Source organism: Hemicordylus capensis, chromosome 4 (genome assembly GCF_027244095.1).
Source record: "Hemicordylus capensis ecotype Gifberg chromosome 4, rHemCap1.1.pri, whole genome shotgun sequence".
Classification (NCBI taxonomy): domain Eukaryota; kingdom Metazoa; phylum Chordata; class Lepidosauria; order Squamata; family Cordylidae; genus Hemicordylus; species Hemicordylus capensis.
The window spans coordinates 208,771,333-208,798,423 of NC_069660.1; the positions used below are offsets into that span (position 1 = coordinate 208,771,333).

Genomic DNA, 27,091 nt, shown 5'->3' on the forward strand with positions numbered 1-27,091 from the left:
ACACCCCTTTCCCCCCGATGTGAAGCGATACACCCTCCATTATACCTAATGGGGGAAACCTTAAAAACGTGTAAACTTCAGAAATTCACCAAAAATCAGCCCTCAGCCCAATCACTCTGCAATTGGGGTGGTAGCCTCCACCCATTGGGCACTACCACCCCACTCCACTCTTCTGCCCCAGATACCACTTTCTGCCCCCAATCTGCCCCAAAGACACTAAAACCTCAAAAATTCACCAAAAATCGGCCCTCTGCCCAATCCCCCTGAAATTTGGGTGGTAGCCTCCACCCATTGGGCATTACCACCCCACCCCACTCTTTTGGCCCCAGGATCCATTTTTAATATGAATCAATTCAGATTCGGATTAATTCGGATCCGAATCTAATCAGGGGTGATTCGGACAGGCAATATTCAGATACAAAACAGAACGGGGGTGTTTCGGTTCAGATCCAAATCGAAACACTGAAAATCCAAATTGCACACCCCTAGTAGATGTTCTGAACTGGGGCTTGGAGGCTGTTCTGGACTTGATGGGGGCAAACAAGCTGAAACTTAATCCAGATAAGATGGAAGTGTTCTGGGTTGGTAGAACTGAACATCTGAGTAATGAGGTAAATCTTGTTCTGGATGGGGTCACACTGCCTCTGAAAGACAGCTTTCAGAGTCCACAGCTTGGAGGTGCTTCTGGACTCAACATTGTCCTTGGAGGTGCAAGTGGCGCCGGTGTGCAGACTGGGGTGCCTTTTACAAGCTACGGCTGGTACGACCCTACTTGGAGAAGTGAGACCTGATCTCAGTCACTCATGCTTTGGTAACATCCAGATTGGACTACTGCAATGTGCTCTATGTGGGGCTGCCTTTGAAGACATTTTGGAAGCTTCAGCTGGTCCAGAATGCTGCTGCAAGGATGCTTGTGGGCGCAAGTCACTTCATGAGTGTTACCCCCATCCTACCACAACTTCATTGGCTACCGGTCCACTTCTGGGGTAGATTCAAGGTGCTGGTCTTGACCTATAAAGCTCTACACAGCTTTGGGCGGGGGTACCTGTTGGACCGCTTTCAGCCATATGAACCTGCCAGGGCCTTCCACTCATCATCTCAGGTCCTGCTCGTGGCCCCACCACTAACAGAGATCTGGCTGGCAGGGACTAGAGACAGGGCCTTTTCAGTAGTGACCCCTCAGCTTTGGAATGCCGTCCCTGAAGAGCTTCACCGTGCTCCCTCCCTCAGTATTTTTAAAAAATCAACTAAAAACACATCTTTTTATAGAGGCTTTTTAATGCTCCATCTTTGGTTATATCTGGTAGGTTGCTTACTCTTCAGTTTTTAGTTTTTATAATTCTCAATTTATACCTTTTAAAATAACTTTTACTTTGAAACTTAATTGATTGTGGTTTTAGTCTGGACTTTTAACTTGTTTACTTAATTTGTTTAATTTTATTAGTTTTATTTTACATTATATCTATTTTATTGTTGTGAGCCTCCCCAAGTAGTAGTGTATGGGTGGGGTGGTGGTATTTATACATATATTAAATAAACAAATAAATAAATAAATAAATAAAAAATACATAGTTTGGAAACTTCAGTTAGTTCAAAATGTGGCAGCCAGATTGGTCTCTGGGGTATCCCAGAGATACCACATTATCCTATTCTTAAACAGTTGCACTGGTTGTCAATATGTTTCTGGGCAAGGTACAAAGTGCTGGTTATTACCTTGAAAGCCCTGACTGGCTTAGGTCCGGGTTGCCTGAGAGAGTGCCTTTCTCTACAAGATCCCCACTACTCACTGAGATTGTTAGGAGGCGTCTGTCTTCGGGTGCTACCAGTTCATTTGGTGGTGACCTGGAATCGGGCCTTCTCAATTGTCACCCCAGGTTGTGGAATGCGCTCCCCATGGATATGAGAAGATTATTTTCCTTGGAGGCTTCAGGAAAGTCTTAAAGACCCATCTTTTTAGCCTGGCTTTTAGTGATATTTATTTTTAATTGTAATTTTAATCTGCTTTTAATTGTTTTTAATTGTAATTTTAATCTGTTTTTAATTGATTTTTTAAGTTTAATTGTTATGTATTTTTTTTATTTTAGTGTAAACCACCCTGAGCCACTTTAGGAAGGCCAGCATATAAATTGAATGAATGAATGAATAAATGAATGAAAATAATCCTCTCTAATAAAACGCTTGGTGTCCGTCCGTGGACGGACACCAAGCGTGCGTTCGTGCCTGGCCTGTTCTGGGCATGCCCAGAACAGGGCAAGGGAGGCACGAACGGCAGGACCCGGCGGCCATGTTGGGGCCGGGAGAAGGAGAAGTGGCCGCCGCCTACGCCAGGAGGAGAGTGCGGGAGAGGCGGCGGCGCAGCTGTGGCCACGGCCAGAGGTGGCGGTGGCTGCGACGGGGCAACTGGCGGCGGGAGTGCGGGTGAGGTGGCGGCGGGGCCAGAAGCGGCCGCCGCAAATAAAGGAGAGAGGCGCCGGGGGAAGAGGCGGCGGGGAAGCTGGCCGAGGTGGCGGCGGAGCCGCCGCCGAGGCCTAGCGCCGCCAGTAAAGCCGGGCGGGGGGGAACCTTGGGGCCCGATCCCACCATTCCCGTCCCCCCGCCAAATTACTAAGGGCCAAATTGGCCCTGAAAAATGCCGCCGCCGAACCGCCCTCCCAGCTGCCCGATCCCACCATTTGTACAGGAAAGAGGAGCTCGCTAGCAGAGCTCCTCTTTCTGCAAAGGCTCTTCTCAAACTGGCGCTTTGAGCGGAAAGGGCGTCCTTTCAGCTCAAAGCGCCAGTTTGAGAAGAGCCTTTGCAGAAAGAGGAGCTCTGCTGGCGAGCTCCTCTTTCCTGTACAAATGGTGGGATCGGGCAGCTGGGAGGTTCGGCGGCGGGGGCCGAAAGCATTACTAGCGCCCGTTTTTCAACGGGCTAAAATTCACTTGTAATAATATAATATATGTAGGCAGTGTGTATATTATGTTAAAATATATATTTCTCAGCCAGGGGAATGCAAACGTGCAAGTGTGTGTGTGAAAGTGTCTGCATACCTGGGGAGTGTGTGCAAAGAGGCACCTTTTAATGTGGTGATTCTCTTTGTTTAGCAGGGGGAGAGTAACTGGCCCTATCCACCCACAGCATAGTACCTCCAGTGACTGTTGCTGGTATCTATCTTATGTTTCCTTTTAGATTGTGAGCCCTTTGGGGACAGGGTTCCATCTTATTTATTTGTTGTTTCGCTGTGTAAACCTCCCCGAGCCACTTTTGGAAGGGCGGTATAGAAATCTAATGAATGAATGAATGAATGAATGAATGATTTGCAGAGGAGTGAGATAAAGGGTGGCCGTGAATGTTTTGTTTTTCATTGTGTCCTTACACTTCTTCTGCAGCAAAAGCATGAGGCAGGGGGGAGGAGGAGGTTGGGGTGTGTGGCGGGCAAGAGCCCATCTCCACTTTTGTCCCACTCCAGCCGTTCTGTGCCCCTGAGAACAAGTGACCGGGGCCAACTTCGTGCTGAAGTCCATGTGAGATTTGGGAAGCACATTACACATGATTCAGGTTTTTCATTGTGCATCAGAGCCTAGCCAGATTCATGCCTGGGGTAAAAAAAAAAAATCTACTTTTTGCATCAGGTTTTTGGGGCAAAGCCTCTCAGTAAACCCATGGTGAAGCCTCCTATCTGGGAAAGCTCCAGGTTACTGGGGAAGGAAGAAAGAGGTGGAGCAGGGATGCTGGTTTTGGAGGCAGCCATACAGTTCCCAAAAGTCTAATTGCAGCCGAAGCCTGTGTGATTCCCACATGTGCACTTACTAAGGAATATTCCCATTGACTCAGTGGAAATTACGTTTGCATAAAGTGCTTAGGATTTCACTATTTGTGATGTTCCAGAATGCAGGCCTGAGGGAAATACACAAAGGACAAAGCAGAGATGCACCATTTTGCAGCTTGAGATCCTTGGACAAATGGCAGTCGCCCCCACGTCAGATCAGGTTTTTTTTTTTTAAGCAGCCCAATGCTTGATATAGCTCCATTGTTGGAGGAGCACTTAGAATGGTCTAGTGAAGGCTCAGAAGTGAAGAGTTCTGGTGTTCTACATAAATCAGACTTGGCATTGCCATTACACTTTGGCTGCTGAACCTGTGATAAAGGAGGCTCCTAGTCACTAACAAAACATGTCATTTCATAATAGAGGTGCGGAGCCAGGATGCTACCATAATATTGCATTTGGCTAAAACAACAAAGCAGGCACTTTAAATGCATCAAAATAAAATGTATCATATTCAAAAGAGGGCAAATATGGCATATTAGCACATGATAATCTGTATATTTAGCTATCATCCTGTTTTCCACATGGGGCCATTGAGAAGAGATCTTCTGCTTTAGCATACAGCAGTAGCAGTTGCCACTAGAACACCAGGTCTGATGAGGGGCCTACTGCTATCTGGTCTCCACAGCCCTTCCTGCCATTTACAGCTGCTGTGGAGAGGAACAGGCAGGAACTGTTTTTAGATCTGTGGCTCCACAAAGGAAAAGACACATTTCTTGAAACTTGACCGTTTCCCACAAGAACCCATTTATATTGGGCTTGCTGCTTTAACATTCAGCAACAGCCACTACAACCAGGACACCTGGATTGACATGGGAACTCCTGCCACCTTGTCCCCTGAGCCCTTCATGCCAATAGTAACTTCTGTAGAAAAGAAGCGACAGCAGCCAGGGGCTGCTTTTAGACTTGTGGGCCAAGAGCAGAGAAGCCCTGCTCTCCCTGTAACTGCCAACTGCCATGTTTTTCTGGAGGCCATTTTGGAAGAGGGATGGAGGAAAATACCACATGAGATCTAATAGTCATTACTGGGAGGGCCTTGAAGTGAGGGGGAGGGTTAAATCATGTTTCTCTTTTAGTAAATTGTTGTGAGCTGCCTTTAAGCCCCATCTGGGTGGAAAGATGGAATACAAATGCTTCAAATAAAATAAAATAAATACAACAGTTTGTGGCCCAGTTCAGATTTGTTACTGGGCCACTAAGAGGCTTCATTATGTGATGGAGGCCTCTCCATCGTTCACATGATGTCACGTTATTCAAGAAGGAAAACACACAAAAGGGTGGAGGGAATATTCCTTCAGTTTCAAAATGAGTCAATAGATAGACAAAACAGTATGGGTCTAGGTAAGATTAATCCAATGGTAGGAGGTGGAATCTCATCTTTTCATTTATTATTTCTTGTTTACACAGTCAGACAGGTGTTATTGACTGGTTTGTTTTATCCAGACATTGAGTCCTTCCCAAGGACCTGGGATGCCAGGATTTTATTGTCAATTGTTATAGATATCGTCGCAGAATATAGGCTGTTCCCAGTAAAGCTGCTTTTTGTAATTGGCTGATGGTGATTTCTATGGCCCCTATGGTGTTGAGGTGCTCTTCAAGGTCTTTTGGAACTGCACCCAGGGCGCCAATTACCACTGGGATTATTTGGGTCTTTTTCTGCCACAGCCTTTCAATTTCAGTTTGTAGATCTTTGTATTTTGTTGTTGTTGTTATTAATAAATAATAAAATATTATTTTTATTTATTTTTGTTATTAACTGGAATAATAGCAGATAAAGTGATGCAACACTTATTAACTAACAAACAGCTTCCAGTTGAGCAGAAAGGAAATTGCCCAAACACCAGAGGCACAAAAGACCAGCTGCTGATTGACAAAATGATTTTAGAAAACTGCAAGAGAAGAAAAACCAATCTAAGTGTTGCATGGATTAACTACAAGAAAGCCTTCGATTCATTGCCTCACACATGGATACTAAAATGTTTAGAAACAACTGGTGTCAGCAAAAACATTCAGATTTTTTTTTTTTTTTAAGCAATGAGCATGTGGAGTACACAGTTAACAATCAATGGTGTGACACTTGGACAGGTTAGCATTAGAAGAGGTATTTTCCAAGGGGACTCACTATCCCCTCTGTTGTTTGTAATCGCCATGACCCCACTTTCACAAATACTAAACAAAACAGGCCTCGGATACCAAACATCTAAAACATCAAGTATAATAAAGCATCTGCTGTACATGGACGATCTGAAGTTGTATGTAAAGTCCCAGTCAGAAATCAAATCACTGCTAAACACTGTCCGCATATTCAGTAGCGATATAGTAATGGAGTTTGGACTAGACGAGTGTGCTGCATTAATAATCAACAGAGGGAAAATAAGAAAAACAGAAGGAATAGAACTGCCCAATGGAAGCAAGATCAAGAACCTGGAAGAGAAAGAACCTTACAAATACTTGGGCATTCTCCAGGCTGATAACATTGCACACACTGAAGTTAAAAGAAAAATTGGAAGTGAATACATCAGGAGAGTTAGAAAAATCCTCAAGTCCAAACTCAATGGCGGGAACACCATATAAGCCATAAACACCTGGGCTATACCTGTTATCAGATACACTGCAGGAATAATAGACTGGACACAGGCAGAGCTAGAGATGCTGGATCGTAAGACTAGGAAAATCATGACCATCAATCATGCTCTGCACCCCCGCAGTGATGTAGATAGGCTATATCTCCCTCGCAGCTCAGGTGGAAGAGGAATGCTGCAAGTCCATCAAACAGTAGAGGAGGAGAAAAGGGGCCTTGAAGAATATATCAAGGATGGTGAAGAAGATGCACTTAAAATGGTCAATAACGCGAAACTATTCAACACCAATGAAACAAAGCAGGCCTACAAGAAAGAACAAGTCAAGAACCGAGCAGAAAAATGGAAAAATAAGCCACTGCAAGGTCAATATTTGCACAATATAAGTGGAAAAATCAGACATCACCAAGACATGGCAATGGCTTAAGAATGGTTACTTGAAGAAAGAAACAGAGGGTTTAATATTGGCTGCGCAAGAATAGGCACTAAGAACAAATGCAATAAGAGCAAAAGTCAAAAAATCCACAACAAACAGCAAGTGCCGCCTTTGTAAAGAAGCAGATGAAATCGTGGACCACCTAATCAGCTGTTGTAAAAAGATCACACAGACTGACTACAAACAAAGGCATGACAAAGTAGCAGGGATGATACACTGGAACATCTGCCAAAAATACAAGCTACCTGTAGCCAAGAATTGGTGGGACCATAAAATTGAAAAAGTGGTAGGAAATGAAGATGTAAAAATATTATGGGACTTCCGACTACAAACAGACAAACATCTGCCACACAATACACCAAATATAACTGTAGTCGAGAAGAAAGAAAAACAAGTTAAAATAATCGACATAGCAATACCAGGGGATAGCAGAATAGAAGAAAAAGAAATGGAAAAAATCACAAAATACAAAGATCTACAAATTGAAATTGAAAGGCTGTGGCAGAAAAAGACCCAAATAATCCCAGTGGTAATTGGCACCCTGGGTGCAGTTCCAAAAGACCTTGAAGAGCACCTCAACACCATAGGGGCCATAGAAATCACCATCAGCCAGTTACAAAAAGCAGCTTTACTGGGAACAGCCTATATTCTGCGATGATATCTATAACAACTGACAATAAAATCCAGCCATCCCAGGTCCTTGGGAAGGACTCGATGTCTGGATAAAACAAACCAGTCAACAACACCTGTCTGACTGTGTAAACAAGAAATAATAATAATAATAATAATAATAATAATAATAATAATAAATCTCCTGTGGCTGGCATATCAATTTTCCTGCTCCCCTATGCATTTTTATCCCCTTTTCTCTTTGTCACCTCAGTGCCTCAAACTATTAAACAAATTGTGCAGAGTAAATGCATCCCTGGCTGAAATAATTCAATAACAAAAACCTATGATTTTTCATGGAAGAGCATACAGATTTTACATAGTGATGAAATCCACAATCTGTTCCAATGGGATGGATAGACTTGCTTCGCTTTCTGACCAAAATTAGAACTTCCCTTATCTTCTTTTTGAGGTTAAATCCAAGTAATAGATTAACAGGACAATGTGTGAAGATGTTATGTTAATCTTGGAAGGAAGATGGAGCACAACCCTGGAGAAGATTTTGTAACTACTGAGAAATGTTGTTGCAGTTGTACAGAGGAGAGAAAGTGTCTGTTAGAGAAACACTTGAGTATCCCAGAACAGTAGAGTTTACAAATTACCATAACCTTTCAAATAAACATGATTGTCAGGTCTGAACCTATGTGACCTTGCTGTCAGTCCAGTATGGTCTGAGTACACGGTATGATGAATCTAGTGAGGGGGGGTGAAGCTCATCCATCAATCCTGAAATTGTCATGTTGTATATTTTGCAGGTTGCAAGGGAAAATTGCAGCGAAGAGTCAGTTGAACATGGAAAACACACAATTAGGTAAATTCCTTTTATTGGATTAACGTTGGTTGTTAAATTGGAAGAACACAAGCTTTGAGCCACAGAAGGCTCTTAAGATAGAAGTGAAAAGCAGATGATACAGTGTATCAAAGTGGCATAAATCTGAGATTTCATACAAGCTAAGTTCATTAGCAGTGCAACTTGAGTTAGTTAATAGCTTGGGAAACAAGCCCATTGCACATCAAAGACCTGTTTAAAGTGGCTTAATGACCAGGGGACTGAAAGCTCAACCCTACGACTTACTGTGCTGAGGAAGCAGTTGGTAGAATACAGGGGTCCCAGGCACAGAGCGCTTCCCTCACACCAATGCTAGAATTCAACCCAGGTCTCTGACAACACAGCTACAGACTCTGGACCGCAGGAAGACAGATACATTGGTCTTTAAGGACAGTTTCCTTCACCACTCTTATTGGACATCCTATTTGTCTCTACCAATGTTCAGGAATTAGTTGAATGATATACAACTTTGCACATCTTTACTTATATATGTTGTAAATATGTAGGAGTGGGCCACTGTGTGAAACAGGATGCTGGACTAGATGGGCCTTGGACCTGATCCAGCAGGGCTATTCTTATGTGAGTATATGTACATTTACATGGCTCAGGGAACCATGATTTCACAACCCTTTTAATGTGTTAGGACAGGGGTCATCAACTCAAGGCTCTTGGAACAAATTCAGCCCTCCAAATGGTGCCAACTGATCCTTTAATGGCTAGTCTAGATGAGGTGTGTGAAAGAAGTAGAAACTGAACTTGCTGGCAGGCCACCAGTTGCAGGGGAGTAACAGTAGGAGAGAGGGCATGCCCTCAACTCCTGCTGTGGGCTTCCAGTGGCATCTGGTGGGCCACTGTGTGAATCAGGATGCTGGACTAGATGGGCCTTGAGCCTGATCCAGCAGGGCTGTTCTTATGTCCTTAAACAGGCTGAAGCACTGGTGACCCCTCTCTGCTCCAGCAGTTTCCCAAAGTGGCCTTCCAGGGAAAACTAGTTGCTGACTTGGGTGCTAAAGCATTTGTGTGACAGGTCACATGACTCCCCTAATACCAGCACTCCTCACTCAATCTGTGATATCTGTGATATCTTTTCACATCAACTGCCATTCTAAAATGGTCATATGAACCTATTTGCCATGGATGTGCAAATTAAGAATTAAGTGTTCAGAATTTACTTGTGGTATCAGATCCTTACTAGTACCCAAGCAAACTTGCTCTATGACAATACCTTCTTAGTTAATTTTTAAAAAGTTATTTTATTGCACCTGGAGCACGCTTTCTTAGCTTTTAAAAACATTCTATGATATATCAAATCTTAATTAAAACTAAAGTTCAGAGTACTCCGGAGACTTGAACCTTTTAAGACTGCCCTCTCTCTAATTTAAGAGGTTGCAAATACATATGATCATGCAGGAACAATAATTCCATTGGATTATTTTTTCGATTATCTTCATCCATTTTCTGATCCTTAACATATTTTTTATTTCTTGTTCAGATAGCTTCCTTTATTGAATATGCATTGTTAGTTCAGTGTTAGCGTAACTGAAGATGCTGGGCAGAGAAAAATAGCATGCATCCCCCTCTGACACTTGCAAATTAATCTGCCCATGCACCATAGCCCTGTGGGCACAATGCCCTAGGAAGTTCTCTTGTACAAGTCCAAGTGAAATGAAGAAGTGCATATAAAAGCAGAATGCTATGCTCCTATGCTGCTCTCCTTGGGCTTGGGCAAATGAACTTCCTAGGGCATTATGTCCTTTTAAAAAATGTATCAGGGTGCCTACAGAGCAGTTTCATGGTTTTGTGGGGCAGCTTCTGAAAGGGAAACCACATGCACACACAAAATTCAGGTTTGTGCACAGAAAGTGTGCATCCACCTTCCTATGGCCCTTGGAAGTATATTTCTATTCTATGTTTTCCTATAATGAAATTTATGAAATACTAAAAAGTGAAGGCACAGGGCAGAATATCTTTTTACACGCTTTGAATATTGATGTCCAGCTCGCCATAGACATGTCGCAGGGCATTACAATCCAAGCTTGCAATCAGCTTTCGAAGGCCAGCCCGCTTTGGAATGCATGTTTCTTCCCAGGTCAAGGTTGAATTTGGTGGAATCTCTCTGCAATGGTAAAGAATAGTGTAAGTATGGTGGCAGATGGGACATAAATCTTAGTTTAATACATGAGCAGGCATATCAGTGATGGAAAAGATAATGTTTCTTTTAAGAAATATGCTATGCCCAATTGGGTTTTTACCCTTAAAAGGAAGAAATGTTAGAAACAACTGCCAACCAGATGCAAAGGTCATCAATGTCATGTTCCACTTGTGAGCATGGAAACATCCCACTGGCTTTCGCTGGAACAGAATGCTAGACTAAATGAATCAGCAAGGCAGGTCTTATGTTCTTAATCGGGAGTAACTGTGCAATTACTTACCATCAGAAAGATTTACAGCTAAAAATATGAACCTGGGATTTCTGCACTGGATCTTTGTGTGTGAAGACTTCTGGGTCCATTTTGCACTGGATCTGAGTTTAACCTAAGTCCTCTTCAGATGTTAAAAACAAGGGAAAGATGATGTACTTCTGTACAGTGTCCTGAGAGCATGCCCTGTAGCACCATCCTGGTGCTGACACGCTCAAAAGCTATACCCACCCACTCACTGTCCATGCTTCTCTCCAAAGAGACAAATGCTGTAACTTTGGACAGATTGGCCACATTCACAGTAGCAGGAGACCAGAGTTTCAGGGACCCGTGGTTTCCTTACTGTCATGTCTGAACATGTACAACTCTGGTCCCATCCATAGTGTGACCCAAGGTTGCATTGAGAAGACTCCAGTTTGAATCCTCAGTTTGTAGTGAGTTTCACCAGTCCAACTCCAGAGTCCAGGGAGCCTCTGTTCCATCTCAGCTGGACTGGCGTTGAGGGAGGAAGCTCCTCCCTCTCTACATCTCTGATTGGCTATGTGGGCTATCCTTTAAGCAAGAAGGAAGCCCATACAGCCAAATCCCCCACCTTTCTGCAGTCTTGCTGACTGCAGAGAGGATGCTCTCCAGTACGTCCGAATGTGGACGGGAGAGCAGGGGGTGGAGGAGTGTGGAACCACGGGTCTATTGGGTCTGCGTTTCCACATTATATGCAAATGTGGCCTTTGTTTCTGTGATCAGAAAGCTGAGGCACTCCATCCTTCCAATCATGGACATTACACCTTAAGCATGGACAATGCAGAGCAGAGGTGAGCCCTTGAGTAAGTCAATGCTGGCACAGGGCTTGTGTGTTCTTGGTGTGTTCTTGGGATGCTGTACACTAGTATAGCATTTCCCTTTTTTTAAACCACTGAAAAGTACTTGATTCTGTGGGATTTCAAAATAGATTTGGTAATCGCCACATACTACACCTAGTGGGGATATGATCCTCCCTGCTGTGCCCTCCCTGGCATGCTTCCATGGGGATAGGATGGTGGGGGGCATTCATTCAACTTGTCCATGGCCCACAGTGCAGTTTGGTATATAGGAACTACACTTCCCATGATTCTGAGAGGCACATTGAATTAATTACAAGGTGGAGATAGTAGGGTTGTGCTTCACCCAAGTCACATCTTGGGACATTTGGGACCAATTGACTTGTTAATGTTCACCATATGGAAAATTAGGGATGTGCAAAAAATTTCGGGCACAGAACGATCTGTGCCCGAAATGAGCAATTTCGGGTGATTCGGGGCTGAACCGAATCACCCCCGATGTCCCCCGATATTTTTCGGGCCCGAGCCAAATCACCCGAATTTCGGGCACAAAAAATTCGGGTGATTCGGTTCATGGTTGATTTGGCGGGATTTTTTGAAATTTTAGTGACTTTGGGGCAGTTCGGGGGCATAGCATGGGATCTGGGCAAAAAGAGTGGGGTGGGGTGGTAGTACCTAATGGGTGCAGGCTACCACCCCAATTTCAGGGGGATTGGGCAAAGGGCTGATTTTTGGTGAATTTCTGAAGTTTTCATGTCTTTGGGGCAGATTGGGGCAGAAAGTGGGGAATGGGGCAGAATAGTGGGGTGAGATGGTAGTGCCTAATGGGTGGAGGCTACCACCCCAATTTCAGGGGGATTGGACAAAGGGCTGATTTTTTGAGAATTTTTGAAGTTTTAGTGACTTTGGGGCAGTTTGGGGGGCAGAAAGTGGATCTGCCCCAAAAGAGTGGGGTGGGGTGGTAGTGCCTAATGGGTGGAGGCTACCACCCCAATTTCAAGGGGATTGAGCAGAGGCCTGATTTTTTGGGAATATTTGAAGTTTTGGTGTCTTTGGGGCAGATTGGGGGCAGAAAGTGGATCTGCCCCAAAGGAGTGGGGTGGGCTGGTAGATAGTGCCTAATGGGTGGAGGCTACCACCCATCCCCAATTTCAGAGTGATTGGGCAGAGGGGTGAATTTTGGTGAATTCTGAGGTTTGTCTTCATAAGGTGAAGTGTGCTAAATTGATTAAAGTTTTTTCTGAGGTGTGAATTCTCATTCTATCATAGCAAATGAGATTTTTTTCAATTAGACAACTCTCATGACCCCACTTTCACTTTTTCACACTCTCTATTACTATGAATATGAGGAAGTAATCAATTTAGCACACTTCACCTTATGAAGACAAACCTCAGAATTCACCAAAATTCACCCCTCTGCCGAATCACTCTGAAATTGGGGACGGGTGGTAGCCTCCACCCATTAGGCACTATCTATCAGCCCACCCCACTCCTTTGGGGCAGATCCACTTTCTGCCCCCAATCTGCCCCAAAGACACCAAAACTTCAAAAATTCTCAAAAAATCAGCCCTTTGTCCAATCCCCCTGAAATTGGGGTGGTAGCCTCCAACCATTAGGCACTACCACCCCACCCCACTATTCTGCCCCAGTCCCCACTTTCTGCCCCAATCTGCCCCAAAGACATGAAAACTTCAGAAATTCACCAAAAATCAGCCCTTTGCCCAATCCCCCTGAAATTGGGGTGGTAGCCTGCACCCATTAGGTACTACCACCCTACCCCACTCCTTTTGCCCAGATCCCATGCTTTGCCCCCAAACTGCCCCAAAGTCACTAAAATTTCAAAAATTCCCCAAAAATCAGCCCTTTGCCCAATTCCCCTGAAATTGGGGTGGTAGACTCCACCCATTGGGCACTACCACCCCACCCCAAAATTTTGCCCCTGGGCCCCTTTTTTACCCCCTGAATCGATTTGGATTTGGATTAAATCCGAATCCGAACCGAATCAAGGGTGATTCGGGTGGCCCATATTCGGGCACAAAACAGAACACGGGTGATTCGGTTCGGGTCCTGAACCAAATCACCGAATTCCCAAATTGCACACCCCTATGGAAAATGCTTTAAATCAGGCCACACAGTAGTTGTTACCCCATAGTGAGCTGCTCATGTACAGCAGCTTTCTGCACAGATCAAGAAAGCAAACCAATGTGTGATGGGTTGTGTCGATTGCCAAATCTGTGTGCTGATGTACCATTCCTAAATAGTTCACCATGCAATAACAGCTAATGTGGAGAGCAAGATAAAGCAACACCTTTATTTGATCCTTTTGATTCCTTTTTCAGTTCCCTTATAAAAACAAAATAGGTAACATCTGTGCCATAAAGATTTGCTTGGATGAGGAAGACCGAGAAGAAAGACAGAGAGAAGGACATTCCAGCTTCATTTTGAGTGGCTACCAATGACAATGTAAAAAGCAGTAACCCACTCCTGTGATAAGCTTCCCTTGCTCTGCTAGATCTTCATGCTGGACCTGGTGAGGCCTTGATCACTTAAGGCCAAACTAGACATGGCCATCTGCAAACAAGATCCTCTGTGGCTGAGATTTTTTCAAATTAAAAACAGCCACAGAGGAGATGGATTCAGGTCAGTGATTCAGATCAGGACCGTGGCATTGGAGCAGAGGTATTTAACTCTTTCTCTCATGTTGTTTTCCCAGTGCAAATCTCTCCCAATTGTTTTTCATCCCACAAGGAGAATACAGCTGGATGATTTCCCCTGTGGGGCAACTCTGGAGATTGGAATGACCTAAATCAGGAAAATAGTTCCGGGAGAGAAGAGCTGGTCTTGTGATAGCAAACATGACTTGTCCCCATAGCTAAGCAGGGTCTGCCCTGGTTGCATCTGAATGGGAGACTTGATGTGTGAGCGCTGTAAGATATTCCCCTCAGGGGATGAAGCCGCTCTGGGAAGAGCAGAAGGTTCCAAGTTCCCTCCCTGGCATCTCCAAGATAGGGCTGAGAGAGATTCCTGCCTGCAACCTTGGAGGAGCCGCTGCCAGTCTGTGAAGACAATACTGAGCTAGATAGACCAATGGTCTGACTCAGTGTATGGCAGTTTCCTATGTTCCTAAGAGTTATACCCTGCCTCGCCACAGCTGCTGCTCCCGTTCACGGATCTCCTGTACCTTATATAGTTTGGTCCCTTGATCTGGAGTATCGCTAACTATGTTAAACTCTCTAACATTGACTTTAGACTAAATAATTAAAAACAATTAAATCGCAGCAAGGTGGCAAGCAATAATTTGGCAAGTGTGGTTTAAAAGCAGTCTCCTGGAATTTCATTTTCCAAGGCGGGGGGTGGGGAGACACTTTCAGTGGGATTTGGTCCAGAGATCATTTTTTTAAAAAACCTAGAGTATATCCCAAAGGAAAGGAGAATTATTTTAATTTTTGGCTAATGGAATAAAACTGAACTAATTCCATTTGCCTGGAGTAACCCTAGTGATGGATGATTCTCAGTAATGTGCTAAGCCATCAACACGGACTAGTCATTTATCATCTTCAATACATGGAGGCAAATGGGATTAATATCTAAATAATGTGCTACGGTTTTCTTTGAGTATAACTTGCCACCTCTGTTGAGCCAAACAAAAACATGATCAGCACTATGCGCATTGTGCAGGCCCAAGAATTTCAGCTGTTCAGGTTTGTTTTTTTGTTTTTGTTTAAAAAGGTAGCATCTGGGGGCCAAACTAGACAACAAGGCTGTTCTTTGTCTGTAAGATTGCCATCTTCCACAGAATTCTGGGTATTTACCAGATTTTAAGCAATCAATTCCTTTATTACAGTCACAGACCGATTATAAGCATGTTCCCCAGCGCCTGCTTAGCCCATTAGCTTGCCCGGATTCCCAGCTTTCATTAAAAAAAAAAAAAAAAAAACTAAGCTAAGCTAAACTCTAGCCCTTGTAGAAGCAGAGTTAAGGAGCAAAGCATGAGGTCATTATTCTGTTCAACCTTAGAGAAGGTTAGAGAAAGACTTAGAGAACTACAGATGAAGCACAGGAGGCTGGCTGGGGGAGGTTCACACAATAAATAACCCCCTGAGGAATGTTGCCTTTGGTTTTTGTCAGCAGAGGATCTCTATAGGGCAGTTAAGAGGATAGCGTGATTTTGATGTAAATCACAATACAAATACAAATACAAATCAACTGGACAGAACATCAGTTAAATTGCATAACCTGCATATTATTTGAGTGCTAATTTGCATAACATGCAAATTAAGGTGCTGGAATTTGCATGCCATGTGATGATTTGCATAATTAGCATAGCATGAGAATTAGGGTGCCAGGATTTGAAGAGCTTGGATATGGCAACCCTATATGACTGGGGGCCTGTAAGTTGGTTTTTAAAATATAAAAGAGCCTCACAGCAACCCAGTCTGGATTGGGACTGCCATTGGCAGTGCGCTTTAACATTTGCCCCTGTTGTATTCTCAGTCCAAATCGGGGGTCCTTCGCTACTGTGCCAGTGGAAACTTTGCTCTGGAGCAAACAGCAACTGTGGTGTTTGGTGTGGGAGATCATGGTTTCACTGTAACAGTTTGGATAGACCCCCTGTTCGTGCAATTTATTATTATTATTATTTCACACAGTTAGACAGCTGTTATTGACTGGTTTGTTTTATCCAGACATCGAGTCCTTCCCAAGGACCTGGGATGGCGGAATTTTATTATCAATGTTGTTGCTGTTATTATTATAGATATCGTAGCAGAATATAGGCTGTTCCCAGTTCTGTTGCTTTTTGTAACTGGCTGATGGTGATTTCTGTGGCCCCTATGGTGTTGAGGTGCTCTTCAAGTTGTTTTAGAATTGCACCTAAGGCGCCAGTTACTACTGGGATTATTTTGGTCTTCTTCTGCCACAGCCTTTCAATTTCAGTTTGTAGATCTTTGTATCTGGTGATTTTTTCTATTTCTTTTTCTTCTATTCTGCTATCCACTGGTATTGCTATGTCGATTATTTTGACTTGTTTTTCTTTCTTCTCCACTACAGTTATATCTGGTGTATTGTGTGGCAGATGTTTGTCTGTTTGTAGTCGGAAGTCCCATAATATTTTTACATCTTCATTTTCTTCAACTTTTTCAATTTTATGGTCCCACCAATATTTGGCTACAGGTAGCTTGTATTTTTTGCAGATGTTCCAGTGTATCATCCCTGCTACCTTGTCATGCCTTTGTTTGTAGTCAGTCTGTGCGATCTCTTTACAACAGCTGATTAGGTGGTCCACTGTTTCATCTGCTTCTTTACAAAGGCGGCACTTGCTGTTTGTTGTGGATTTTTCGACTTTTGCTCTTATTGCATTTGTTCTTAGTGCCTCATTGTTCTCATTGTTCTTAGTGTTCTTGTGCAGCCAGTATTAAACCCTCTGTTTCTTTCTTCAAGTTGCCATTCTTAAGCCATTGCCAGGTCTTGGTGATGTCTGATTTTCCACTTATATTGTGTTGTTATTATTAATTTTTATTATTATTAAATTTAACACACAGGCCCAAGTCACACAATGGGCATATTTGTCCATGTAGGGTCATAAGACATGTTATGTTCAACATATGCCCGCATTATTATTTTTTAAATTGTCCATAGCAGCCATGGGGAGGCTCAGTCAAAACTGAGCTTGAGGATCCTTTCCCCTCATGACTTAGATCTGACAAACATTGTCCCTCTGCAACTGGTATTTAAAATTTAAGAAATGAACACAGAGATCCAAAAATACATGTTGAACACAATGTGCAGTTTAGCCCTTGATTACATGGCAATCACTGGTATGGAGTGAAAGAACCCATACAGACGATGAGATTACCCGGTGAATGAAGGTGTCTGTATCATTCAGCCATGTGGAGAATGTGACCACGTATCAGGAGCGCATCTGCACTAAAGTATGTGGTAAAAAGATAATCTCTTGATACCCAAATTCTGGGCAAGGCCTCAGTTGCTAAGTGAAAAACAAGACTCATTCATGAAGTAATTAATAGAGAAAATAATCAAAGTGACACATCATCTTGGGTTCAAAACACTTTACATTGTCACGGGGGTGGGAGAAGGTTCGATTACCCGCTTTGCAGGGAGAAGAGAGGTTGTGCTGGCCTCAGAGTCCTTTGTTAGCTGGGAGTGAAGTGCTACTGCCAGGCTTGTCCTGCTCACCAGCCTTTCCCAGCTCTGCTCTCCAGTGCTCAGTAGGGATCACAGGGCTCTTGCCAGTAGAAGCCCTCCTCCTAGACTGGCCCCTCATAATCAACCATCTCTCCTTTATATAATCCCTGACAATCGGGGCAACTCTCATGAAATCTTGGCACCAGCTGAGACCTTGGAGTGAGATATTGCGAGCGAACCCCCAAGTCTTGCAAGATTGTGCCATTTCACCCTGGCATCTCGGTCACTTTCTGCAGGGGCCACTCAGAGCCGACGCAGGTGGCTGCCTTGGTGCCACACTCCCTTGCACAGCCGGACAAAGCTGGGCAGAACCGGAGGGGCCCACCTCGGAACAGACCCTGCTCATCTGGAGTTCCCCTCCCCCTACTGGGGATATCCCAACATACATATATTATTAGTAAGCCTTACATGAACCCTGTAAGGTATGTTAGGGAGGAGAGCTGGACTTGTGGTAGGAAGCACGACTTGTCCTCTCAGCTAAGCAGAGTCTGCCCTGGTTGCATATGAAAGGGAGATGAGAAGTGTGAGCACTGTAAGATATCCCCCTTAGGGGATGGAGCCGCTCTGGGAAGAGCAGAAGGTTCCAAGTTCCCTCTCTGGCATCTCCAAGATAGGGCTGAGAGAGATTCCTGCCTGAAACCTTGGAGAAGCCGCTGCCAGTCTGGGTAGACAATACTGAGCTAGATGGACCAATGGTCTGACTCAATATATGGCAGCTTCCTATGTTCCTATGTCAATATCACTGACCCCATGCTGCAGATGGGAGCAGTATGAGAGATCTAACTTACCTGGTTGATTAAATAAGATCTTGCTTACTTAATGGCTGAACTGACACTCTTAGCGCTACCTACATCACATCAGTACCATATTACTTTAGAATCAGTGCACCCACTTCAGTATCTTATGTGTAACTATCTCTGATGCTTTACCAGAAAGGAAACATTTTAAAGAGTATTATTTAGATGACTTCATGTCATCAAGAGGGTGCAACAATGAATCTCACCATGCAAAATATCAGCAGAACTATTCATTTTGCTGTGAATACCCAGAGTGGAAAGCCAATGCTGCAATGCAGATATGAGGCTTACCTGTACATCTTTGAAGTCGGAGTCAGCAAACCAGGACCATCAAGCCGCAAGACGACATTTGTCAGGGCCTGTTTCAGCGGGTTGGTGAATTCCACAATCACGCTCATCTCCTTACTAATTACCTTTTCTCCAGGAACCTGCAGAAGGAAGGCAGATCAAAATCAGATAACTACATATTGTATCCAGAAAATCTCTCTGGATATGGACCAATTCCCATTTGAGAGTGCTTCAGTTGTAGAGAATATGCACACTGAATTGCTTTTTTTTTTTTAAGGTACTCATACTGACCAGCCTGAGTTTTCCAATGCAAGGCAAATTTCCTGCAAAGATGCAATTGGTCTGTAGAGAGACTAAGGCTCTTCCCTGACATCTGCTCCCCAAGCATATGCAACTAATAATTCCAAGAACATTAATTAAATATTCATGAATAAAAATACATATTAATTATTTAACATGAGAGTTCTGGTTCATGATGTATTTGGTTGTCTGTGGCGAGCAAGTTGCTCATCTCTCATCATCAGTGGATCATGTGGTGGTTCTCTGGAGGCTACCAACATCTGCTGCTGAGGAGTTGGGGTGGGGCACCTGGCACCCTTAGCAAGGGGGATCACAAGACAGTAGAAAGGTATGGTTGCTCTTAACTCAGTAATGTGTAGATGGATACTAAATGGCCAACAGCACCCAGCATGGACACACGGGGCACTGCTGCTCGCTCAATGGTCTCCATGCCTCCTCCACTGCCTTACAAGACCTTCCAGTAAACGCATTAGGTCCCCTTCCCCCATGTGCTCAGCGGTGGGCCCTGATAGTCTCCAGAAAACCGCCTCACCAGCTGCCAGAGTCCTAATTTAGGAAGTTTCTTTTAACCTATAATTTAATTCAAGTTCCATTTCATTTCTTACTACATTTATACCCTGTTCTTCCTCCAAGGAGCCCAGAGCAGTGTACATGGTTGGTTAGGCTGAGAGATAAGTGGCTGACCCAAAGTCACCCAGTGAGTTTCATGGCTGAACAGGGATTTGAACTCAGGTCTCTTCAGTCCTAGTCCAGCCACAACACCAGAGTCAGACACAGGAGTTTTCTGACTACACAGGAAAGCTACCCTTCTGGAGGTTATGGGGAGAGAGGCTAAATGAATCCAGGCTGTTGCTCTTTGACAACCTGACGCAAGTTTAGCAGTAGTTCTTCTTGCGTTTGAGGAGTTTGCTTACAATATGCTCGTCTTGTGTATTTTAAAATAAGCAGATATTACAAAGGCACTATAACGGTCAAGCCAGATGAGACACTAAACACGTCGGCTGACATGATGTGGGGACTGAAGCCACTGCCGCCTCTGCTGCGGGGGTTGTCTATTTCTGACCTGTGGCTGAACAAGCTCTGGCTCTGTGGTCCCTCCCATTTGCCACAATGAAGAAACTGTGAGGATGCTGCTTGTGCTACGCCGCTGGTCAGAAACAGCAGTGCTGTGGCTTCCTTGTCCACAGCAGGGGTAGTGCTGATCTCTTCTGCCCCCATTAGACTTGCACATCATATCAGCCATCATTTGGGTTGGCATGTTTTCCTTAATGCAAACAGCAGTCACGAGGGAGGGCAACCATTGTTGTCTCTCATTTCAAGGAAACAGACTCTGAAAAGTGGAAGGCAGATTTTTTGCACCTGGGCCACTGCAGAATTGGTGTTTGCCCCTCCCTCTTTTCAGGTACTTAATTTGGGCACCTGCCAGAAATTGCTGGGAGGGAAGGAAGGAGAAAAGGAAAGAAGGTAGTTTTTGTTTTTTTGCACCTGGACTGATGCTAGGTTGATGTCTGTCTCTCCCTCTTTACAGGTACTTAATTAGTGGGTCCTGAAAGAGGCTATGCCTGTAGCTCCAGATTGCTCAGGGGGGAAAGCAGTTCCTTGCTCAGTGCAGTGAACTACTACAGCCAATTCCAGTGGTCAAGGAATTCCAGTTCCTTGACAGATGACTGTCCAGCCTCTATCTGAAAAACTCCAACAAAGGAGAGCTCACCACGGCATAAGAAAGACCATCCCCTTGTCAAACAGCTCTCACAGTTAAGAAATTCCTCCTAACATCTGGCCTGAATCTGCCTGTTTGTAATATCAAACCACTGGTTGTAGTCTTGCCCTCAGGAGCAAATGAGAACAAGTCTGCTCTGTTCTCGGTGTGACAGCCGCGCAGATACTTGAAGACAGCTATCATCTCTCTCCTTAGGCTTCTCAACATACTTAGTCCCCCTAACAGTTCCTCATAGGACTTGGTTTCTGGACCCCTCGCCATCTTTGTTAAGCAGCAGCTGGTGCGGGTGCTGCCAGGGTGGCGGCAAGAGGCATCTTCAGCCATAAACTAGTAGGTGCTTACCTCTCCTTCTGCCACACCTGAAAGCTGTTCAGAGCAGTGGCGTGCCGCCCAGCACCCACTGGGGTGGAGGATCGGCTCCACCACTTGGCTGGCAGAGGCCATTTGCATGGCCAACAAATGAACTCTACACATGTGCAGAGGCCAGCTGAGTGGCAGAGCCGATCAGCCACCGCAGTGCATGCTGGATGCCGTGCCGCTGCTCCAAACAAATTTCAGGTGTGGGCGGGAGGAGAGGTAAGCACCCACTAATTTACAGTTAGAGGTTCCTCCTGCTGCACCCCCAGAAGCGCCTGCACCAGCTGCCACTGTCTTTGTTGTCCTCTCCTGAACTGGATCCAGTTCATTAATGTCCTTCTTGAAATGTGGTGTCTACTAGAACCAGAAACAACTTTGAACTGTGAACTCAGTCTACGGTGTATCCATATCCAGCTGGCTCATTTGGTGCAGATGAGGATTGTGAGACAGATGGGGTTGCTCCTCCAGATGCTCACCTGCGCCTCAAAAGTGTGTGCATGGAAACCTACTTTAGGATGAAGATCACTCTTGCTGGACTAGAGCAATAGCTGGTAACATTTTGATTATAGCAGCCTTTTAAAAAATCACTCTTAGGTGCAAGCAATTTTCTGCCCTCATACTGGGCCCACTAAAATCAAAGGTAAAGTTCACTGTGGCCTTCATAAAATGCCTATTGTATAGCAGGGGAGAAGAGTGCTGTTGGACTTCATCAGGTTCTGGATGATGTCCTTATTGCTCACCCTAGTAAAGCCTCCTGAGATTGACAGAGTCTTTTGTCTGGTAAGGACATAAAGAATTAGCACTTAAAAAATAAAAGGAAAGGAAAGAAAAACCCCACCGTGCTACATAATGCATAATGCATGGCGACATCTGTGGTATGTCACATTTATCTTAACACATGAGAATCAACCAATTCAGCCTGTGCTTGTTAGGATTTTATGAATTATATTAAATCTTTATTTTTTTCTCCCAGGTCTTTTTTAAAAAGAGGGATCAAATTCTTCTCTTAGTTGAATAGAGAAAGCAAGTTGCTCCATGGAAGGCAAAAGCATTATTCTGGAATTATACCCATGCCAATGAGAACAGAATTTGACTAGTAAGTGCATAGAATGTTCTGGCTTTGGATTAAGCTATGCTTAAAGCAGGAAGGCAACCCAGAAATGTTGTTTTCATATTTATTTTCCTTCCCACAAACTCCAATACTCTTTCTGACAACACTGAGGCATGTCAGATTTCTTCTTTTTTCTAAATAATAACAAACCACAATGCCCTAAAACTTATGGTTAAAGAAAACATTCTTAAGTTTTCTTGTCATACTTTATAGCCATACACCAGCCTAGGCTAGCAAACAAGAGAGTGCATCACATGCTGTGTGTGAATGGCTAGCTACCTGCAGAGATACTGTTCCAGTTGAGCGCGGGCATGGTGCTCACACTCAGTACAGCCCTGATGTCCCTGTCGGTCACCTTCCCAACATGAGCACATTAGCAAGCACCTAGGCAGAGCAAAGGGGGGCACTGCCAGTGTAGTGGGCATGTTGGGTTGGCCTGGCTTGGAGAGACCTTGGTTCAAATCCCTACTCAGCCATGAAGCTCACTGGATGGGCCATTTCTCAGTCTAACCTAACTTACAGAGTTGTGGTGAAGATAAAGATAATGAGGCTGTTCTCACAAGCAGCCAAGAGCAGGCTAGGGCAGCTAAGCCCAGACTTGGCCGCTTCTGGGAACCCGTAGGAGCTGGCCAGCTCCCGGTGGTACTTTGGTGGCAAACCCGCCTAGGGAGCTTGGTGGCAAACCCTGCCTCCTAAACGGGGTTAAGGGAGCAAGCGCTCCCTTAACCACGTTTCCCTGAATGTGTGCAGTGCTGGCTGCTTTTAGCCAGCGGTGTGATGGGCACCCACCCATAACTGTGGGGATGCCCACAATGCACCGCTCACTCACACAGTGCATTGTGGGATTTCCAACACATCCCGGACGCCAAACCTCCATGCTGCCTTGGGAAGCCGGTGACCTTCAAGGACTCCACAATCATCTGTGGGGAAGGTAAGTTTAAGCAGCCTTCTCCGCCGCCCGCCCGCCCAGTCATGAGAACAACCTCAATATATAGCTGACAATGGTAGAAAGCTCCAGAATTGACACTTGGCCTATTCTGGGTGTTGAAATGAGCAAGCAGAAACACATGGGGCAGTGCAGTTTGTAGGTTTCAAGCAGATTCTCCTCCAGAGAGCAATGAAGTGTGGGGTAGAGACACAAGACAAATAGTGGTGGGTCAACTGGCAGCCACTTGCAGGCAGGGTATGATGGTCATTGGCTGCTTACTCCTAAACAAATAATGCTGTGAAAGCAGAACTGCTATCATTCTATGAATACAGCTTAGGAAAGCTGACTTTTTAAAAAAATTAAAAATACATGAATAAATAGAAATAAAACCTTTAAACTTTCAAGAATTGTACAAAAGAAAAACTGGGCACACTCTCAACTTTTTGTCCCTTTCAATCAGGACACATAAAATGTTTACTGTCTGCAGAAAGAGTGACTCTGGGGTCTGTCCCTTGCATGTTTAATATTCCTTCTTCTTTGAAGAAGGCTAGGCCGAAGCAATTTAGGAGTTTAACCCAGGGAGTCTGTGTCTACTGTTCAGCTTTGGCAGAGAATTGAAAGGATTATACATTTTTAAAATGTGGTTATTGAAGATATGAGCTTGAAGCAAAGTTTATTTGACTTATTGGCTTCCTCTGTGGAATGCCCGGAAAAGACATAATATTATTTGAGGACACTGCTGATAAACATTTGTCCTCACTAATTAGATATACAAAGGCTGGTGTTGGTGGAGACATTGCAAAATAAACTTGGTGTTTGAGAAGAGGGAGCCATTTTCTTCAAACTTTCAAGTTCTGTGAATTTATTGCCACATTGTTTCACATGGGACATTCTGGGACTTCCAGGGGGGCCAGACGGCCCCTGATCCCGGCCGCTCCAACCAACTCCGTGACAGAGCCGGTAATCGTGAGGGAGCCAGTAACTGCCCAGGAAAGGCGGAGACAGCGATTGTCTGTGGGGAGGTAAGCGCTTTCGGGCTCCCTCCCCACAGCCTCCTGGAGCAATCATGAGGATCGCTTCATAGAATAACTGACACTAGAGCCCAGAGACAAGGAACAGACTTGAAAGGGCAATTGTCACTCATGGTTAATTGATACACATACATGCTACACTGCCATGTCTAGCTATAGATACAAAGCAAGCAGCCAAAACCATAAGGGAAGGGAACTAAAAGAAGCTAAAGGACACTTTTCAATGTTTTGAATCTACTTGTCAGCTTTTCAAAATAGACAAGTAATTATGAGGAGAAGGCCATGTTGCAAACGTGTCCACAGAAATGACCTTTGGGCCCTCTGTGCCTAGTTTGGCTCTCAAATATATATATCCCAAACTTGTAATGTGTGAGCTGGCCCTTATTCACACAGGGCAGCATTTTCTAACCATTCTATTCTGAAGGGGTCTCTCCCCTTTGTCATGTCTTGCCACAACATCCCTGTACTGTGCAGGGGATTCCAGGACATTTCACATGGGCACCAGCCAGCCATGTTGGGCCTCTCTGCGCCACCCCATGTAAACTCAGAGTCAAACTAGACAGAAGCTCAACATGCCATTTGGCCCTTAATGGTGGTGGTGTTGTGGTGGTGGTCTAAGTAGAAGCTGTAGGCAGGGGTGGGGAATCCAGGTTAGGACTACAGCATAGGGAGAAAGAGATTTAACCATTTGCCCCTGCTTCAGTCTTTAGCCAGACTGAGGCCTTCCATTGGCACCAATGGAAGCTTCCTTCCCAGGGCAAAGAGCATATTTTGGGAAATAATTTTCATCAGGACCACAGCACAGGAGGAAAGGGTTAAATACCCACTCTCCCTGCACACTGCAGTCCTGATCAGGTCAGGGCCCCTGCAGTTGTGATTTAACAACAACAAACAAACAAACAAACAAACAAACAAACAAACAAACAAACCCCACCCAGGGCCAAATGACATTTCCCCTGCTAACTGGGCAAAGAGACACTTTTCAAAGTGGTGATTTTCTTTATATTTAGCAAGGGGAGAGCAACTGGCCCTGTTCAGACCCAGCACAGCATCCCCCCACTAGCTGTTGCTGTCTCTGCCTAGTGTTTATTTTCCAGTCCAAAACTGGGACAGGGGGACCATCTTCTTATTTTTATTCTTTTTCTATGCAAACTGCTTTGAGAACTTTTGTTTTGTTTTGTTTTGTTAAAAAGTGGGGTGATGGTGATGAAGGTGGTGGTGGTGGTGGTATTTAAAATCATATTTGATGCATTTCAGGCTGCATTCTCAGGACAAACTAAACATTGATCTGCAGCTCTAAATACAGGTGGGGTTTGGTTATGTCTTTCAAGAGGCTTGTCTGCCATTACTTATCTTCTCATTGAAGAACCCCTGAAAAGCTTCTGAGAAACCTATGAGTGCCACAGAATGCAGTTTGAAAGCTGGCCGCTTTCCAGATTAGACCCTGCAATGTGGTCACGGCGTATCTCTGAAGTGTGCTTCCACATTTCCTGTGTTGTGACACTGCAGTCCCTATGCTGACAGCAGGGTGCCGTTAATATTTCCAATGCCTTGTTTCAAATTTAATTGCTGCGATATAGTGCTATAACGTTGTATGTCCAGCATTAAAAAGTTTCTGGTTTTTTCGGGTTGTTAGTTTTCGTGAGACTGCTCCCTCTGCTGGGTGCTTTGCTATTTACGTTTTGAATGTGATTTGCCTGAACGGAATTATTGTGCTGTTGTTGAGCGGCTAATCGAGAAAGCGCTCCACTGAAGTAGTAAAGTGTGCCGTCGAATCAATTTCAACTCCTGGCACCCACAGAGCCCTGTGGGTTTTTTTGGTAGAATACAAGAGGGGTTTACCATTGCCTCCTCCCGCACAGTATGAGATGATGCCTTTCAGCATCTTCCTATATCACTGCTGCCCAATATAGGTGTTTCCCATAGTCTGGGAAACATATCAGCAGGGATTTGAACCAGCAACCTTCTGCTTGTTAGTCAAGCATTTCCCTGCTGTGCCACTTAAGATGGTAACTGACGTACAAGACCGACATAATAATATTAAGCATTTATATAGCAATTATATGCCAACTGAGGATAACACTCGGGAAAGGAATCTGTCTTCTAATTTTTCATAAAGTGCCATGCACATAGATGGTGCTATATTATTAATTATTATTCTGTTTGATGAAGTGGACTGTAACTCAAGCTTATGCTACAATAAATATGTGAGCCTGAAACTGCCCAAGACTCTTTGTTGTGGTTTTTATCTAATGTAAGTTGACAAGAAAACATACAATCTTTCCTCGCATTTAGGCGTTTTGGAGGAATGACGTCTGAACAACCATCGCCCCCACCCGTCCCATTTCATCTGTTCACATGCAAACTGGCATATATTAGTACAGCCAAGGCATGACCCAAGTACAGCTCACTTAGCCAATAGCCAGATGGAGAAGCACAACAGATCCAGAGCCAGAGTAGTTGTACTTGGTCTCCTTGCTTGTACAGTCCCCGAAACTGACCTTAAGGAGCAGTGAAGGGATTTTCAGCGTGACACTCTTCTGCCTGGCCAAGATCTTTTGTGTTTCTGTAACACGGGCTGTGACGAAGAAATGCAGGAAGGCTTGTTCCAGCAACTGGCTTATGTACTCGCTCGACTTGATTAGCACCTCGACAGTTTGAGCTGACAGGAGGAACAAACAAACAGAGAAACACAACTGAAGCCTGAAAGCAATAGAGTTGCCAGTTATTACTTCCAGTCCTGCTGATACTGTATTACCCATAGGCCATCAGAGGCAATAAAGATGTTGCTCACGGAG

At 44.4% G+C, this 27,091-nt stretch overlaps 1 protein-coding gene across 3 annotated transcripts in view; it reads right to left on the bottom strand.

Annotated features, from left to right (window-relative positions):
• Positions 1 to 8,297: 8,297 nt before the first annotated feature.
• The window catches only part of F13A1 (coagulation factor XIII A chain), a 147,066-nt gene continuing 128,272 nt past the window's right edge, over positions 8,298 to 27,091 (bottom strand). For all 3 annotated transcript variants that reach the window (XM_053249232.1, XM_053249231.1, XM_053249234.1), the window contains 3 exons: positions 26,795 to 26,955; positions 18,850 to 18,986; positions 8,298 to 10,435 (listed from right to left, as the gene is read on the bottom strand). In XM_053249232.1, the coding sequence (XP_053105207.1) occupies positions 10,291 to 10,435; positions 18,850 to 18,986; positions 26,795 to 26,955 (443 nt within the window). In that variant the 3' untranslated portion in view covers positions 8,298 to 10,290. The remainder of the gene's footprint in view (positions 10,436 to 18,849; positions 18,987 to 26,794; positions 26,956 to 27,091) is intronic.